We start from the raw sequence: 14234 nt of genomic DNA, 5'->3' as shown, positions 1-14234 counted from the left end.
TGACCCCCCTGAGAAAGGATTTTCTGCTGCAATAGATGCCCTAATGGGTACTGAGCTCCCCATCACAAGGAGCAACCAAGAACCTGGACACACATTTTGCTAGGCAGGAAGTCCAAAGTCTCCTACTCTGTTGACCCAATGATCCCTGGCCTGTGGCAGACAGAGACAGAGAGGAAGCAGTAATGATGAAAAAACAGGCTGAGTATAGCACAAGGGGAGTGAGGACAAAAAGAAGATACGTTTACAGAGCCCCTACTGTGCATCCTTCTCTTTTTCCCTTCCAATTATTTATTTACTTTCTTTTTGGCCGCCCTGGGTCTTCATTGCTGCATGCAGGCTTTCTCTAGTTGCGGTGCTCAGACTTCTCATTGTGGTGGCGTCTCTCGCTGTGGAGCACGGGCTTTACAGCGTGCAGGCTTCAGTAGTTTCAGCACACAGGCTCAGTAATTGCGGCTCATGGACTCTAGAGCTCAGGCTCAGTCATGGTGGTGCACAAGCTTAGCTGCCCCGCGGCACGTGGGATCTTTCCGGACCATGGATCGAACCAGCGTCCCCTGCATTGCAAACAGGATTCTTAAGCACTGAGCCACCAGGGAAGCCCTGTCAGTCCCTTTCTGAAGCCCCCAAATTCTGAGGACACCAACTCAGCAAGGCAGAAAGTGAGGGTCCCCGCTCCGGTTTTCCTCTGCCCTCCAGTCACAGTGGCAGGAATAGCCCAAGGTGTCCAGATCCCTGGGGGTCAGGACAGTCAGAGCAATTATTCCCATGGCTTTGCAGCAGGCAGACACCCAGTTCCCAACATGGTGGGGGGTAGGGGTGGGTTTGAGCCGTCTCCCTTGCCCCTGCTGGTTGCCTTGGCCAGGGACTGCATTTCTCCTCAATGAGCTCAGTCCCCAGGGATGCAGGACCTGGGGCCAGGCCAAGACACAGCTGCTGGGCCCCGGCCCGCTGACTGGGAACCTGAGAATGTGCCCTTCGCTTATCCTCTTGGGACCACAGTCCTGTCCTCTGCATATGAAAACTGGGGCTAGGCCCTTACACCCAGGCTGTGGGAGCCTAACAAGAACCAGCAGGAGTGAGGGCCGCTGGGTTATGGGGCCTGGGCAATGGGGGGAAGGGATGGACCCCAGGGGTTGTGGGCTGCAGACCCAGCCAGTGATCCTGACCACTGCCTCCCTGGAGCCCTCTCATGCTCAAACCCTTCATGGCTTCCCATTGCCCAGAACGACATCTTCCTCACCAGTTTCTCTTCCCTGTTTCCCAGTCCTAGCTTTTTTTCTGGCTGTGTGCTGGGGCCTTGGCTGCTATGCAGGGTTTTCTCTAGTTGCAACGTGCTGGCTTCTCATTGCAGTGGCTTCTCTTGTTGCGGAGCACACGCTCTAGGGCACTCGGGCTTCAGTTGTTGTGGTCCGTGTGCTTAGCAGTCGTGGCTCCCGGGCTCCAGAGCACAGGCTCTGCAGTTGTGGTGCACAGGCTTAGTTGCCCAGTGGCACATGAGATCTTTTGGTACCAGGGATTGAACCCATCTCCGTTGTATTAGCTGGTGGATTCTTTACCATGAAGCCACCAGGGAAGCCCTCAGCCTTTCCAGTTTTCACAATGGCTGTACCCACTGCCTGGAACACCTTACTCCAACTTGGGAGACTCCTGTCACCTGACAGCTCACTCTGGCCCTCCAGCTCTCCTCACCTTCGTTCAGTCATTTGACAAACACACACTGAGCAACTACTTCATGCCTGACCCTATTACAGGTAGAGGTGATGAAGACCGAGCAGGTTCCTGCCCTGATAGGGGAGACAGATAAGAAACAAGGAGGTAAACAAATAAGAAGCCTAGAATGGGACATGAGAGGTGAAGAGATTTCAGTGTAGGTGATGGAGATGGGAGTTGCTAACAAGGGAACATTAGAACTAAGACATGGGTCTTCTCTTGTGGTCCAGTGGCTAACACCCCAAGCTCCCAATGCAGGGGGCCTGGATTCCATCCCTGATCAGGGAACTATGAATAGATCCCACATGCCACAGCTAAGGAGTTTGCATGCCACAACTAAGAGTTCGAATGCCACGATGAAGATCGAAGATCCTATGTACCGCAACTAAGACCAGCCAAATAAATAAATAAATAAAAATATTTAGGGACTTCCCTGGAGGTCCAGTGGTAGAAACACTGTGCTTCCACTGCAGGGGGTGCGGATTCCATCCCTGGTCGGGCAAATAAGATCCCATGTGTTGCAGTGAGGCCAAAAAAATAAATGAATAAATATATCTATGTTATGTTCAGTTGCTCAGTCGTATCCGACTCTGCAACCCCATGGACTGCAGCATGCCAGGCTTCCCTGTCTTTCACCATCTCCTGGAGTTTGCTCAAACTCATTGAGTTGGTGATTCCATCCAACCATCTCATCCTCTGTCACCCCCTTCTCCTCCTGCCCTCAATCCTTCCCAGCATCAGGATCTTTTCCAATGAGTCGGCTTTTCACATCATGTGGCCTAAGTACTGGAGCTTCAGCTCCAGCATTAGTCCTTCCAATGACTATTCAGGGTTGATTTCCTTTAGGATAGACTGGTTTGAGCTAAAAGAACTGTGATCTGAAAGGAGGAGCTTTTCAGACTGTAAGCTGTAAGCCAGAGAGGCAAACAGTCTGGTAGCATGTTCCAGGTGGAAGGAAAAGAAAGTGCAAAGGCCCAGAGGAGAGAGGGGTGGGTGGCTAAGAGGAGCAGCAAGGAGGCCAGGGTGCTGGGTGCAGAGTGAGCAAGGGGTAGGTGCTCAGGGAAGCTGATGGGGGCCGAGTTCCAAGGGGCCAAAGATCTGGGTTTAAATGAAAAGCACAGTGGACACCACTGGAGGGGTTAGGCCGAGGGAAGCTGACCTGATCAAGGTTGGAAACGAAAAAAAAAAAGAAGAAGAAAAAAAAATGGTTGGAAACAATAACACCACCATTTCCTTTTTTTTTTTAAATTTTTTTATTTGGCTGTGCTGGGTCTTGGTTGCGTCAGGTGGCATCTTCATTTCTGCGTGTGGGATCTTCAGTTGCGTCGTGATGGATCTAGTTCCCTGACCAGGGATTGAATCCGGGCCCCCTGCATTGGGAGCGTGGAGTCTTTAAGCACTGGATCACCAGGGAAGTTCCAACACTACTATTTCTTCTCCCAGGGATCCTTCCTTGCAGTTTCCCATGGGCTCTGCTGGCTCCCATGGCCTCTCTCAGTTCCACTCTGACCCTTCCCTGTGATCCTACCTGGCTCCCATAGCATTCTGAGCTCTGTGGGCCTCTGGCTTGCTCACTGCTGAATCCCTGATGTCTAGTATAGAGCCTGACACACAGTAGGTGAAATAACGGTCACCTGAATGAATGAATGAATATACCCAGCACGTGTCAGAGGAACAGCAGGACCCAGGTGCTGGGACTTGAACCTGCTCGAAACCAGTCCCTATCTGGACATGGACATGTCTGGCCTCAGTTAGACCAGGGCTCAGTCAGAGCAGGGCTGATAGGGCCTCCTGAAGGAGGAGTGGGTGGGAAGGCTTAAAGTGGAAGAAAGGGGAGTGAAAAGAAAGGAACTCACTTCCATCAAGCACCTACTGGCTCAACAGCTCTGGGCAGGGGAAGAAGGGAAGCCATACTCCCACCCTTGGTGGGGGATGGGCAGGCAGTGGTTTCCCTGCCTTAAGACCCTCCACTGGGTAGGACATCCCAATGGATGTCTTGGCCTCACAGGCTGTGTGGTCAGACCACTCCAACCTTCCTTGCCCAGGGCCTCACCCAGGACCCCATCTCTTCCAGCTCACCTCTGAACTAAGACACTCTGTGTGTGTGCGTGCGTGCATTTTTTAAGTTGCTTCAGTCATGTAAGACTTTGTGCGACCCTAGGGATTGTAGCCTGCCAGGCTCCTCTGTTCATGGGATTCTCCAGGCAAAGAATACTGGAGTGGGTTGCCATGCCCTCCTCCGGGAGATCTTCCCCACCCAGGGATCAAACCCGTGTCTATTATGTCTCCTACATTGACAAGCAGGTTCTTTATGACTAGCATCACCTGGGAAGCCCCAAACACTCTGACACCCTTTATTACTTCCTTGCCGCCCCAGCTCCTGAAACTTGTCTTCCTTCTCCCCTGCAGGTGTGGCACTTGTCCCCCACCCATGCACTTTTCCTCTTGCTTCAGAGAAGGGGAGCATTCCCCCCACCTTGGCTTTTCATTACCTCTTTCTTTGGCCATAGGCTGAGGTCTCTTCTGTGACAAAGTGAAGTGTTAGTTGCTCAGTCGTACCCGAATCCTTGAGACCCTATGGACTGTAGCCCACCAGGCTCTTTTGTCCATGGGATTCTCCAGGCAAGGATACTAGAGGGGGTTGCCATTTCCTACTCCAGGGGATTAAACTCGCATCTCCCGAGTCTCATCATCGAAGGCGGATTCTTTACCATCTGAGCCACCAGGGATTCTATGATAAAGTGAAACCTGCAGCAAACGTTCATTTCACATGCACACCCCTTCCCTGAGCTCATCTCTCTCCCCTGCGTCTCTCCCCACTGCTTGCTCCATTCTTCCCCTTCTCCATTCTGCTCTACACCCCAAGAGGCTGACCTCTACAGACTGTATCAATGGACATCCTTGTCCTCTGGCTTCCAAGTGGGTTTGGCCAATAGGAGGCACTGGCAGAGGATGAAGAGGTGGGGCAGGGGTTAGGGGGAGGGAGGAGGAGAAAACAGGATATTAATTCACTTGTATCTTTCCTGGTAGGGTCACCACTTCAGCTGACTGTATCACTGGACCAAAGGTCCTGTCCATACAATCCACAGGGTATTAAAGAGCAGAGAAATCATTTGGCCAACAAAAGTCTGTATAGTCAAAGCTATGGTTTTTCCAGTAGTCGTGTATGGATGTGAGAGTTGGTCCATAAGGACGGCTAAGTGCTGAAGAATTGATGCTTTTGAACTGTGGTGTGGAGAAGACTCTTGAGAGTCCCTTGGACAGCAAGGAGATCAAACCAGTCAGTCCTAAAGGAAATCAATCCTGAATATTCATTGGAAGGACTGATGCTGAAGCTGAATCTCCAATACTTTGGCCACCTGATGTGAAAAGCTGACTCACTGGAAAAGACCCTGATGCTGGGAAAGACCCTGTCCCCTGGGAAACAAGGGGGCAACAGAGGGTGAGATGGTTAGATAGCATCACCAACTCAATGGACATGAATCTGAGCAAACACCAGGAGATAGTGAAGAACAGAGAGCCAGATGTGCTGCAGTCCATGGGGTCGCAAATAGTCAGACACAACTTAGCGACTGAACGACAAACAACACTGAAACAACAAACCTCTCTCTGGGCTCTGCTAACATCCTTCCTTCCCCCTTCCTAGGCAGGGGGATCCGGAAGTGGTCATGCCTCTTCGGGGGTGCTCACTGGGGTTTGCTGCACTAACCCCTGTTGGTTTCCTCAAACCCTGCCCACTGTATATGGTCCCTATAGCAAATCTGTCTCAAATTGCTCCATTTGAATGTCAGTTGTTCCCTCCAGGCTCCCGACTGGGGTCCCCACTCTTCCCTCCCATCTCCACTTAACTGCATTCAGAGCATCCAAGTCTACTGTCCTCAGCCTGAATTCTCAGGTTTCCTCCCTCACAATCTGCATGGCTCAATCCTCCAAATCTCTCAGTAGCTTTTGATACCATGGGCTGTGCATGCCTCTCTTCCTTGACCTCCTCCCCCACCATTTCTGGGGCATCACCCTTGCCTACTTCCTCTGCTGCCTAACCCTAACCCCTCCTCCTTTGCCTGTCTCTTAGATGCTGGGGGCTCCCAAGTCTTGTTTGTTCTCCACTCTGTTCTGGGGAGGCTTCATTCTCTCTCCCAGCTTCAGTGCCCTTTTGCCTCACCAAACATGGATGCTTGCTGGATTATCTTTGAGTGAGTTATGTCGCGCAGTCATGTCCAACTCTTTGCAACCCCGTGGACTGTAGCCCACCAGGCTCCTCTGCCCAAGGGATTCTCCAGGCAAGAATACTGGAGTGGGTTGCCATTCCCTTCTCCAGGGGATCTTCCCGACCCAGGGATCGAACCCAGGTCTCCCACATTGCAGGCAGATGCTTTAACTTCTGAGCCACCAGGGAAGCCCATTATCTTTAAGGATAAGCCCAGGGATTATCTTTATCTTTAACCTATTAGATGCTTCCAGGTTCCTGCCTCAGGGGTCCCGCTCCCTCAGGTTGAATATGCCGCAAACGTGCTTCTGGTCTTCTCTGGGATTCTACTCCTCCTTCGAGTGCCTGGACTTCATCCTCTATTGCCTGGACCACACCCATTCTCCTTCCAGGCCTCCCCACCTTCAGTCTTCCCCCTCTGGTCCTGCCCCCTTACCAGCTCCCAAGTAATATTCCAGACATGCAGATCTGTCTGGGACCCTTCCCTGTGGCCCTGGTCGTACTGGAGATGTGGCTCCTGGCCTCGTGTTGGAATCATTTTGCATTCCCACGTCTTCCCATCCCAAACCTTCCTCCCAGTCCCACAGAAATGCTAAATGACTTGTGCACGGGAGGTTTCTGTGGACTGGAGCACATTCCAGCAGGATTCAGCTCTAAGGCCGCCTCCTCCAGGTAGGTGCCCATCCCATCCCCTCGCCCCTAGTCCCTCATTCCACTGGGGTCTGACAACATAGGGCTGGGAGAGTCTGCCCGGCTGTATCTCCCCTGTCCGTCCACTGGTGCAGGACCACGTATTACAGTTGGTAGCAAGGACATGTTGGAGAAGGCAATGGCACCCCACTCTAGTACTCTTGCCTGGCAAATCCCATGGACGGAGGAGCCTGGTGGGCTGCAGTCCATGGGGTCGCGAAGAGTCGGACACGACTGAGCGACTTCACTTTCACTTTTCACTTTCATGCATTGGAGAAGGAAATGGCAACACACTCCAGTGTTCTTGCCCGGAGAATCCCAGGGATGGGGGAGCCTGGTGGGCTGCCATCTATGGGGTCACACAGAGTCGGACACGACTTAAGTGACTTAGCAGCAGCAGCAGCAACGACATGTACACGAGTGGGTGAGCGAATGAATGAGTGAATGATAAGTGAGTAAACGATGGAAGGTGATCTGGAGACGGGAGTCCGGAGCAGGAAGAGGGTGACTCGGTGTCTGGGAGGGGCCTCAGTCAGAGTCCAAAACCTCCGGGTGTCGGCTCCTCCTCAGCTCTAAGAAAGACGCTCCCGGATTGGCTCAGGCTGAGAGAGGCGGGTTTTGGCCAAGCCTCTAGTTGCTATTGGCTCACTTGCCAGGACTCTGCCCAATCAACCCGATCGCCTCTCCCCTCTGCCCACCACACCGCCTTTCGCCCGCCAGCAGGCGCGGAGGCGTAAGACGGCGCCTTCTCGTTACCCTGACAACCGTCTGCGGACCCCCTCCCCCGTCGCCCTGGCAACTGTTCCAGGCCTCCCGTCAGCCTTCTCCTGGGCCCCTCTGGTCACCCAGACAACCTCTACCCGTTCCGGTTAACCATCAGCCCTTTCCCCGTCACCCTAGCAACGGTCACCAGACCCACGGCCAACCCTGCCCGCCCCCCGCCCCCGCGACACACCGTCTTCATCCTGCACACAGGCTTCCTCGACCTAAACCTTAACTAAGGTCCCGGGCTCCCTCTTCCTCTCGTTCATCTTCCTGGCCCCTTGATTGCGGCGAGGAAGAGTAGAGGGAGGAGGTGGAATGGGTGGGGTCTGGGGGTCCCGGCTCAGATGGGGCTAACAGACCATCTGGTTCTGAGGCTGTGCGCGGCTCTGGGCCTATCTCCTCGCTCTCACTCTTGCGTGAGAAGTTCAGCCGCCACAGGGAGCTTCTCAAAATGCAAACCATGTCCCTCCCCTGCTGAAAACCCTCCCTGGCTCCCCTTGAGAATCAGATCCGAACTCTTTGAAGCCCCTGGCGGTCTGGCTGTGGCCTCTTCCTCGAGCCTGCCCCCTCGCTCCACCCTAGCAGGCACTAATCTCCACACTGTTTGCTACTCCAGTAGCCCAAGCATACCCCAGCCTCTGACCTTCCTGTTACTGCTTCCCACTCCCTGAAACGAAAACCTTTTCTGGGACTGGTCACACACCCACGTTGCTCTTTCTGCCTCTTCTCTGTTAACTCCAGAAGGGGGCCTGTGTCCTTGAATACACTCTATCCTCAGGGCCTAGAACAGCTCCTGACACATATGATGAGTGAAAGGATTTTTATGCAGGGGACAAAGGAGGACAGAGCGGATAACCAGCAGGCAGGCTTTGGCTAGGCAGGCCCATCCCGGAGATAAAAGTGAAAAAGTAAAAAGTGTTAGTCGCTCAGTCATGTCCAAGTCTTTGTGACCCCATAGACTGTAACCCACTAGGCTCTCTGTCCAGGAGATTCTCCAGGTAAAAACACTGGAGTGGGTTGCCATGCCCTTCTCCAGGGGATCATCCCCAACCAGGGATCAAATCCGGGTCTCCTGCATTGCAGGCAGATTCTTTACCATCTGAGCCACCAGAGAAACCCCTGGAGATAAGAGAAAGGTATTAATATTTCTGAGACCCTCAGACTGATTCATCACACTGCTGCAAGTCCTGACAGTGTTCCCAGAGGCCAGGACAAGGCCTAGGGAGATAAAAGTTAATGCTGTGACCGGCTTGGGGCTGGATAGTTCACCTTTGATGTGTATGATCTTCACTTGGAGGCTGGAGCCAAGAGTCCCCAGGAAGAATCAACAGAAATTCTGGTTAATTTGGAGCAGAAGAGTCCAGGAACTGGGGAGGCAGGCCAGACACCCCAGATGGCTATTTAGGGAGCTGGTCCCTTCCTGTGCTGAGTCCACAATCTTACTTATCCTAACAGAGCCAAGAGCTGTTTTCCCATAGATCTGAGACAGAGATCCCAGGGATCTTTCCCAGGCTGGGGCGGGAGAATTTGACCTCATAAGGCCAGGAGTCATGACCGGGAGGGAGATCATAGGAGTTTACCCAGGGCCTGGCTGGAGAGGAGGACCTCCACCTGCCTGTGTGAGTGAGGAACTAAATTTTTCATCTTTATTTAATTTTAATTAACTTGCATTAACATGGAAGTAGCCAGACGTGGCTACAAGTACTGTATTGGACAGAGCAGCATTTAGCTGAGGACTCCAGACTGGTGGTGGAAGCCAGGGACAGAAAGGTCATAGTTCATGGTCAACGCAGCTCTGGGCTTTGACTTTGGCAAGATGGGTGGGGCCTCATGGAAAGGAGAAGTAGGACACTCGTATCTAGCTCCCCAGAGAGGCACACCTGGTTCCCAGGGGTCAAAGTGCTTGCTCACACGTGCATACATGCCTGCCTGTATGTGAGCATATGAGGGTGGTGTGCCTGAGGGTATCCACAGAAGCACTTGTGTGCAGTCTAGGAATTCCATCCGTGTGCATCAAGAGTCCATCCGTATATATACAACCTGGGACCATGCAAGCCAGTGTGAGAACTCCTGGGTGCATGCAAGCCAGTGAGCTAGGGCCATCAGTCCAGCAGATCTTGCAAGAAGGCCCACATATACTGGTGCATTTCCACAGGGTTGGTCTGGGGGATCCAGTGCCCCATGCCTGGCAGGATGTGGGCTTCGAGCCGGCCTGGCACAAAACGGCTGCTGATGGCCTCTACCAGCCCTTGCTCAAAATAGGGGTCCTTCTCCCCCCATAGCAGCAGTGTGGGTGTGGCCAGCTCCTGGGGCTCCAGGGGGAAGGTCCTATGATCAAGACAGACAGACAGGCAGAAGGATGGCTGCCCCACCCCCACCCCCATGCCCACAACTCTCCTGAGCCTGTCAGGCCCTGGGTCCTCACCTGAAGATGTTTCGATAGTAGTTGAGGGGCCCGGTGAGGCCACCAGGCTGTGAGAAGTCATAAAGGAAGGCTTCAAGTTCACTGGGGGTCAACTGTGGAATGCCCCTCTTGCGGTGGGTGAGGGTGGTCTTCAGGATCTGGGCATAACAACAGGACGCCGGCTTCAGTCCCAGCCCACGACCTTCCACCCAGCCCTGGGCCTTCACCCTACTGCACCTGGAAGTCAGACATGGATAGCAGCTTCTCGGGCAGCCAGGGAAGCTGGAATAGGAACACGTAGTTGGAACGGAAGAACTGGCCGATGTGGTGCAAAGAGTAGTCTAGGGTAGGGAGAGCGAGGCAGGTGTGAGGCCTGGGTTTCTGCAGGCCCCACACCTCTGCACTTGACACACACCCAGATCATGCACACAGATATGCCAAGACTCAGGAATACCATGGCTGCCTGCCTGAGCCTGTGGGGACACTCAATGGTTCTCTTGGCCAGGGAATAAGCTTGTCTCTCTCCTAAGTGGCCACTGTACCCACAGAATGGGGGCACTTTCCTCCACAGTCCCCAGGAGCTCCCTGAGCCACTGGCGTGCTCCCCCTGCCATGTCTGAATGCGTTTCTCCTGCCTCATTCAGCTAACATTTATTGACCACCTACTGGCCCTGTTCTAGACTCTGGAGATATAGCAGTGAATGGAACAGACAAAACCCTCTTGCCCTCAGGAAGCTGGAGATGGAGACAGATAAGAAACAACAAAAAAAGAAAGAGAGATAATACAGCTCTGACTACAATTCTGGGATTTAAAATTAGGTGATGTGATGGACACTTGGTGGCCAGAGAAATGACATCTCAAATGTTATTGTAGTTGCTTCTGTTTCCCCAACTGGACCATGGGATAATAACATTTTCATAAGCCCAGGAGGCTTGTGTAGGTTACTCTATGCAGGCTCCTTGTCAAAGCAATTGTAGGGCCTTTCCTGGTGGTCCAGTGGTTAAGAATGCACCCTGCAATGCAGGGGGACATGGGTTCAATTCCTGGTCTGGGAAGATCTCACATGCTGTGGAATAACAAAGCCCGTGTACCACAGCTATTGAGCCTGTGCTCCAGAGCCTGGGAGCCACAACTCCCAGGTGCTACCAGGGCAGCACCTCTGCATGACGCCCACATGTGACAACTACTGAAGCCCACACACCTAGAACCCATGCTCTGCAACAAGAAAAGCCACCACAATGGGGAGCCTATGCACCACAACAAAGAGCAGTCCTTGCTCATGGCAACTAGAGAAAGCCCACGTGCAGAAACGATGACCCATCACAGCCAAAAATAAAATAAATAAATAGTAGATCTTGGGGGGAAAAAAAGCAATTGTAACCTGTAAGTGCTCACAAAAATGTGGATTACTCCTTGGTGTACTGTCATGGATTATAGATTGACAGCACCATGGGGGAAGGAAGCCAGGTTTACCGTTGTGCCCCCAGCCCCTGGAGTGGTGACTAGGATGGATGGACATAGAAGTGCTGACACAGACATACACACCCCTTCACACAAGCACACTCCAGCATCCAGGACTCCCCGACACACCTTGGTACACTGACATGGGGGCAGCACTGACCACTACCATTCGCTCCACCAGGGATGGGTAGTAGATGGAGAAATTCCAGGCTAGGAGTGCACCCCAGTCATGGGCCACGAGGATACACTTGGAATAACCTGGCGGGGAAGTCAGAGGAAACTGTGTAAGTGAGATGTCAGGTAGAGGTGAAGCAGGGGTGAGGGGGGCCAGGGCTGGGACGGGGGCACCTCCCTACCCAGGCCCAGAATGACATCCTGGATATCTGCCATCAGTAGGTCTATGGTGTAACAATCCACATCCTTTGGCGCATCGGAGGGGCCGTATCCCCGCAGGTCCACAGCCACCACGTGGAAGCGGCTCTGAAACTCCCGGAGCTGGTAGCGCCAGGAGAACCTGTTAGGCGGGCCAGGGAGGGAGGTTGAGTCAGGGTACCAGGGCAGCACCTCTGCATGATGCCCAGCAGGGACCCTGGGGTGACCCCCACTTTCCTGCCCAGGACTTCGCAGAAGGGAGGATGGGGAACCACAGCAGGTCAGCTGCGCCCTGGATTCTGGACAGCCTCAACATGGATATTTCTTCGTCCCATCCCTTCAGGGCCTTCTGTCTCCATCTATCTCCGTTTGGACTCCTGTCCTCCAGTCTAGGCCCGATATACTTTGCCTTAGGGGCTCCCAGTCTACCCAGCCCTTGTCTCCGTCTCCTCAGTGCTCTAGTGGTCCAAGCTCCACACCTCCCACCCCACCCCACCCCTCCCGCCCGCCCGACCCCACCCCTTCCTCGCGCATCCGGTCCTGTGCGTCCCAGGACCCTGGGCCTCCGACATACCAGTTCTCAGGGAAGCCATGCAGAAACAGCATGAGGGGCCCTTTGCCGCGTCCAGCGGAGACATAGTGCAGGCGCAGGCCCGAGCTCTGGGGGAGGGCACAGTCTGAGACCTGGGAAACCCCTCTTCCCCGGGCTTGAACACCTCCCTTCTCCCAGGTCACATGCATACTCAGACTTGGATTCAACCATTTGCCACTCCGCACCAATCCAACACGGGCCGGCCTTCCAGGATCCTTGAACCTCGAAAGCCCGGTGACGGCGCCCCCTTCCGCACCCCCGTCATGCTCACCCTGAGAATAAGGAAGCAGTGCTCTCCCAGCGTGGGGTCGCTCAAGCAGACCGGTGGGGTGTGCCGGGGGCGCCCCAAAAAACCGCGTCGCGGCCGGCACATCACGTGTGTGAGCGCGATGCAGCCATAGACAGCTGCAGCCACCAGCGCCGCCGAGAACACGAGGCTCCACATAAAGGCACGAAGCAGCTTCAGAGTGAGGCGCGAGGGCGCCAGTAGCGCCGTCACCACCAGCTCGGGCATGGCTCCGCGTCCCGGGACTACCGCGTTGCCGTCTGGGGTATGGGCGAGGGGTGCGGGCTGCAGCAGCGAGGCGGGATCTGGGCTGGCGAGCCCGCCGCCTTTGGTTTGGAGCCCCTCCGTGTCGTCGGGCTTTGCTGAACGCACCGAGAGAAGAGGCGGGCGGCTCAGACCGAAACTGCCATGGCTTACAACTCAACCAAGTGCTAGATAAACACCTGGGCGCGACAGTGGCAGGGAGCAAGGCTCGAGGTGCGGGGGAGGAGGCTGCGAGGACGAGACTCAGGTGGTTGGGGTGGAACCTTGGGGAGAAGGGATGCTAAAGACTCGGGCTGTGGGAGGGATCTAGAAAGGCTTAGGCGAGTCTTAAGGGGCGGGGGTCTAGTAGGACGACGGAGTTGGCTGGGTGATCGGGTGAGGGGGGCCCGATCTAGAGGGAGACTGGGGTCTGGCCTGAACAGAAGACAGCAGGCGCTGTGGGTGAAATGGGCGGGGTCTGGGGCAAAGGGGCGGGGCAATGCAGGGTAAGTGCAACCTACTAGCTGGAAATGTGGGCCCCAACTAGGCCTAAGAACCTTATATGGGCTAGGGGCGCGGCTTAGGAGGCCGGGAATGAGGATGGAGCCTAGAGAAGGCGGGCCCTAAGTTGGGCGGAGAAGCCCCGAGGCAGGGTCTGGATGGTTTCGGTGAGAGGGATGGACCAATGAGCTGGGAGTCGGCCTGGTTACGGGCCAATGAGGCGGGCCGGGATCGGAACCTAATATGGCGGGTCAGGCGGGCCCGGAAGCGGAAGAAGGGGGATAGGCAGTGCCATGGAGAAGGTTAGGAGGGAATCGCGGGCTGTCGCCGCGGCCCAAGGAGGCCTCGGGAGCTCCTGCCGCTACCCTCATCTCCCAGGAGCTCCCCTCCCTGGAGCGCGCGATCCTCCCCTCAGTCTGACTCCAAGGGACCTGGCAGTACCTACACTAAGCTCTGGTTCCAACGGTGGTCCAGCCGCCCAGACCCCGCGCCGGCTCCAGTTGGTCCAGCGGATCCGTTGGCCCCCCCTGCACGCCTGTGATTGGATAGCGGCGGTTATTGACGTGCAGGCTACAGGTCCAGCCCCGGAGCCAATCCGCAGTTGTTGAGACCGGGACTCAGCCAGTGAAGACCAGAGCTTAACTCCTAGAGGGCAGGCCCGGCCCGGGCCCTGGAGAACCGGACTGGTCGAATCACTGGGACTCTGGTCAAAAGAGGAAACAGAGCAGGGAGGGTTGGACGAGAAGCCCGGCAGGGTAGCTTCTTCCTCCTCCAGTTTTGCAATCTTCCTCCCAAGATCCTAAACATTTCAAAGTTACTTATTACTTAACCGTGATAATAATCCTATTAAGTGTAGATACTATCACCTTCCCGTATTATAAACCAAGAGCCTGAAATTCGAGTATTAAGTCATTTGCCTGAAGCCTAACAGCTGACTCAACAGCAATCAAGGACTTGAGAAAAACAGCAGTCTTGGGCTCCACCTCTTCCTCCAACCAGAGG

General features: G+C 54.5%; 1 protein-coding gene across 14 annotated transcripts; it reads right to left on the bottom strand.

Moving 5' to 3' along the window:
- Window positions 1-255: 255 nt before the first annotated feature.
- EPHX3 (epoxide hydrolase 3) lies at window positions 256-13771 on the bottom strand. Of its 14 annotated transcripts, none has more exons than XM_086408758.1 (8): window positions 13674-13771; window positions 12474-12850; window positions 12185-12270; window positions 11595-11752; window positions 11368-11496; window positions 10014-10117; window positions 9798-9934; window positions 256-554 (listed from the first exon to the last, which is right to left on the bottom strand). In XM_086408758.1, exons 2-8 carry the CDS (start codon window positions 12714-12716, stop codon window positions 464-466), a joined length of 948 nt encoding a protein of 315 aa, XP_086264884.1. In that variant the 5' UTR covers window positions 12717-12850; window positions 13674-13771; the 3' UTR covers window positions 256-463. The 14 variants fall into 14 exon arrangements, with proteins under 14 accessions (XP_086264884.1, XP_086264883.1, XP_086264885.1 ...); XM_086408757.1 differs by having other exon boundaries at window positions 13678-13771; XM_086408759.1 differs by having other exon boundaries at window positions 12474-12748; window positions 13678-13771.
- Between the last annotated feature and the right edge of the window lie 463 nt (window positions 13772-14234).

This window comes from Bos grunniens, chromosome 7 (assembly GCF_055505025.1).
Source record: "Bos grunniens cultivar Pamir isolate PY7600 chromosome 7, Bosgru_T2T1.0, whole genome shotgun sequence".
NCBI classification, from domain to species: Eukaryota; Metazoa; Chordata; class Mammalia; order Artiodactyla; family Bovidae; genus Bos; species Bos grunniens.
The sequence above is the reverse complement of the archived record's forward strand: the minus strand, read 5'-3'. Positions and strand labels throughout refer to the sequence as shown.

What these genes read in the sequence shown, in the direction of transcription:
- EPHX3 (XM_086408754.1), bottom strand. Translation starts at nt 12,716, where the DNA reads ATGCCCGAGCTGGTGGTGACGGCGCTACTGGCGCCCTCGCGCCTCACT. An exon ending in CATGGCTTCCCTGAGAACTG is followed by an intron (nt 11,753 to 12,184) that starts GTATGTCGGAGG and finishes CCCGCCTAACAG; the next exon opens with GTTCTCCTGGCGCTACCAGC. An exon ending in CCCCATGTCAGTGTACCAAG is followed by an intron (nt 10,118 to 11,367) that starts GTGTGTCGGGGA and finishes TCCCTACCCTAG; the next exon opens with ACTACTCTTTGCACCACATC.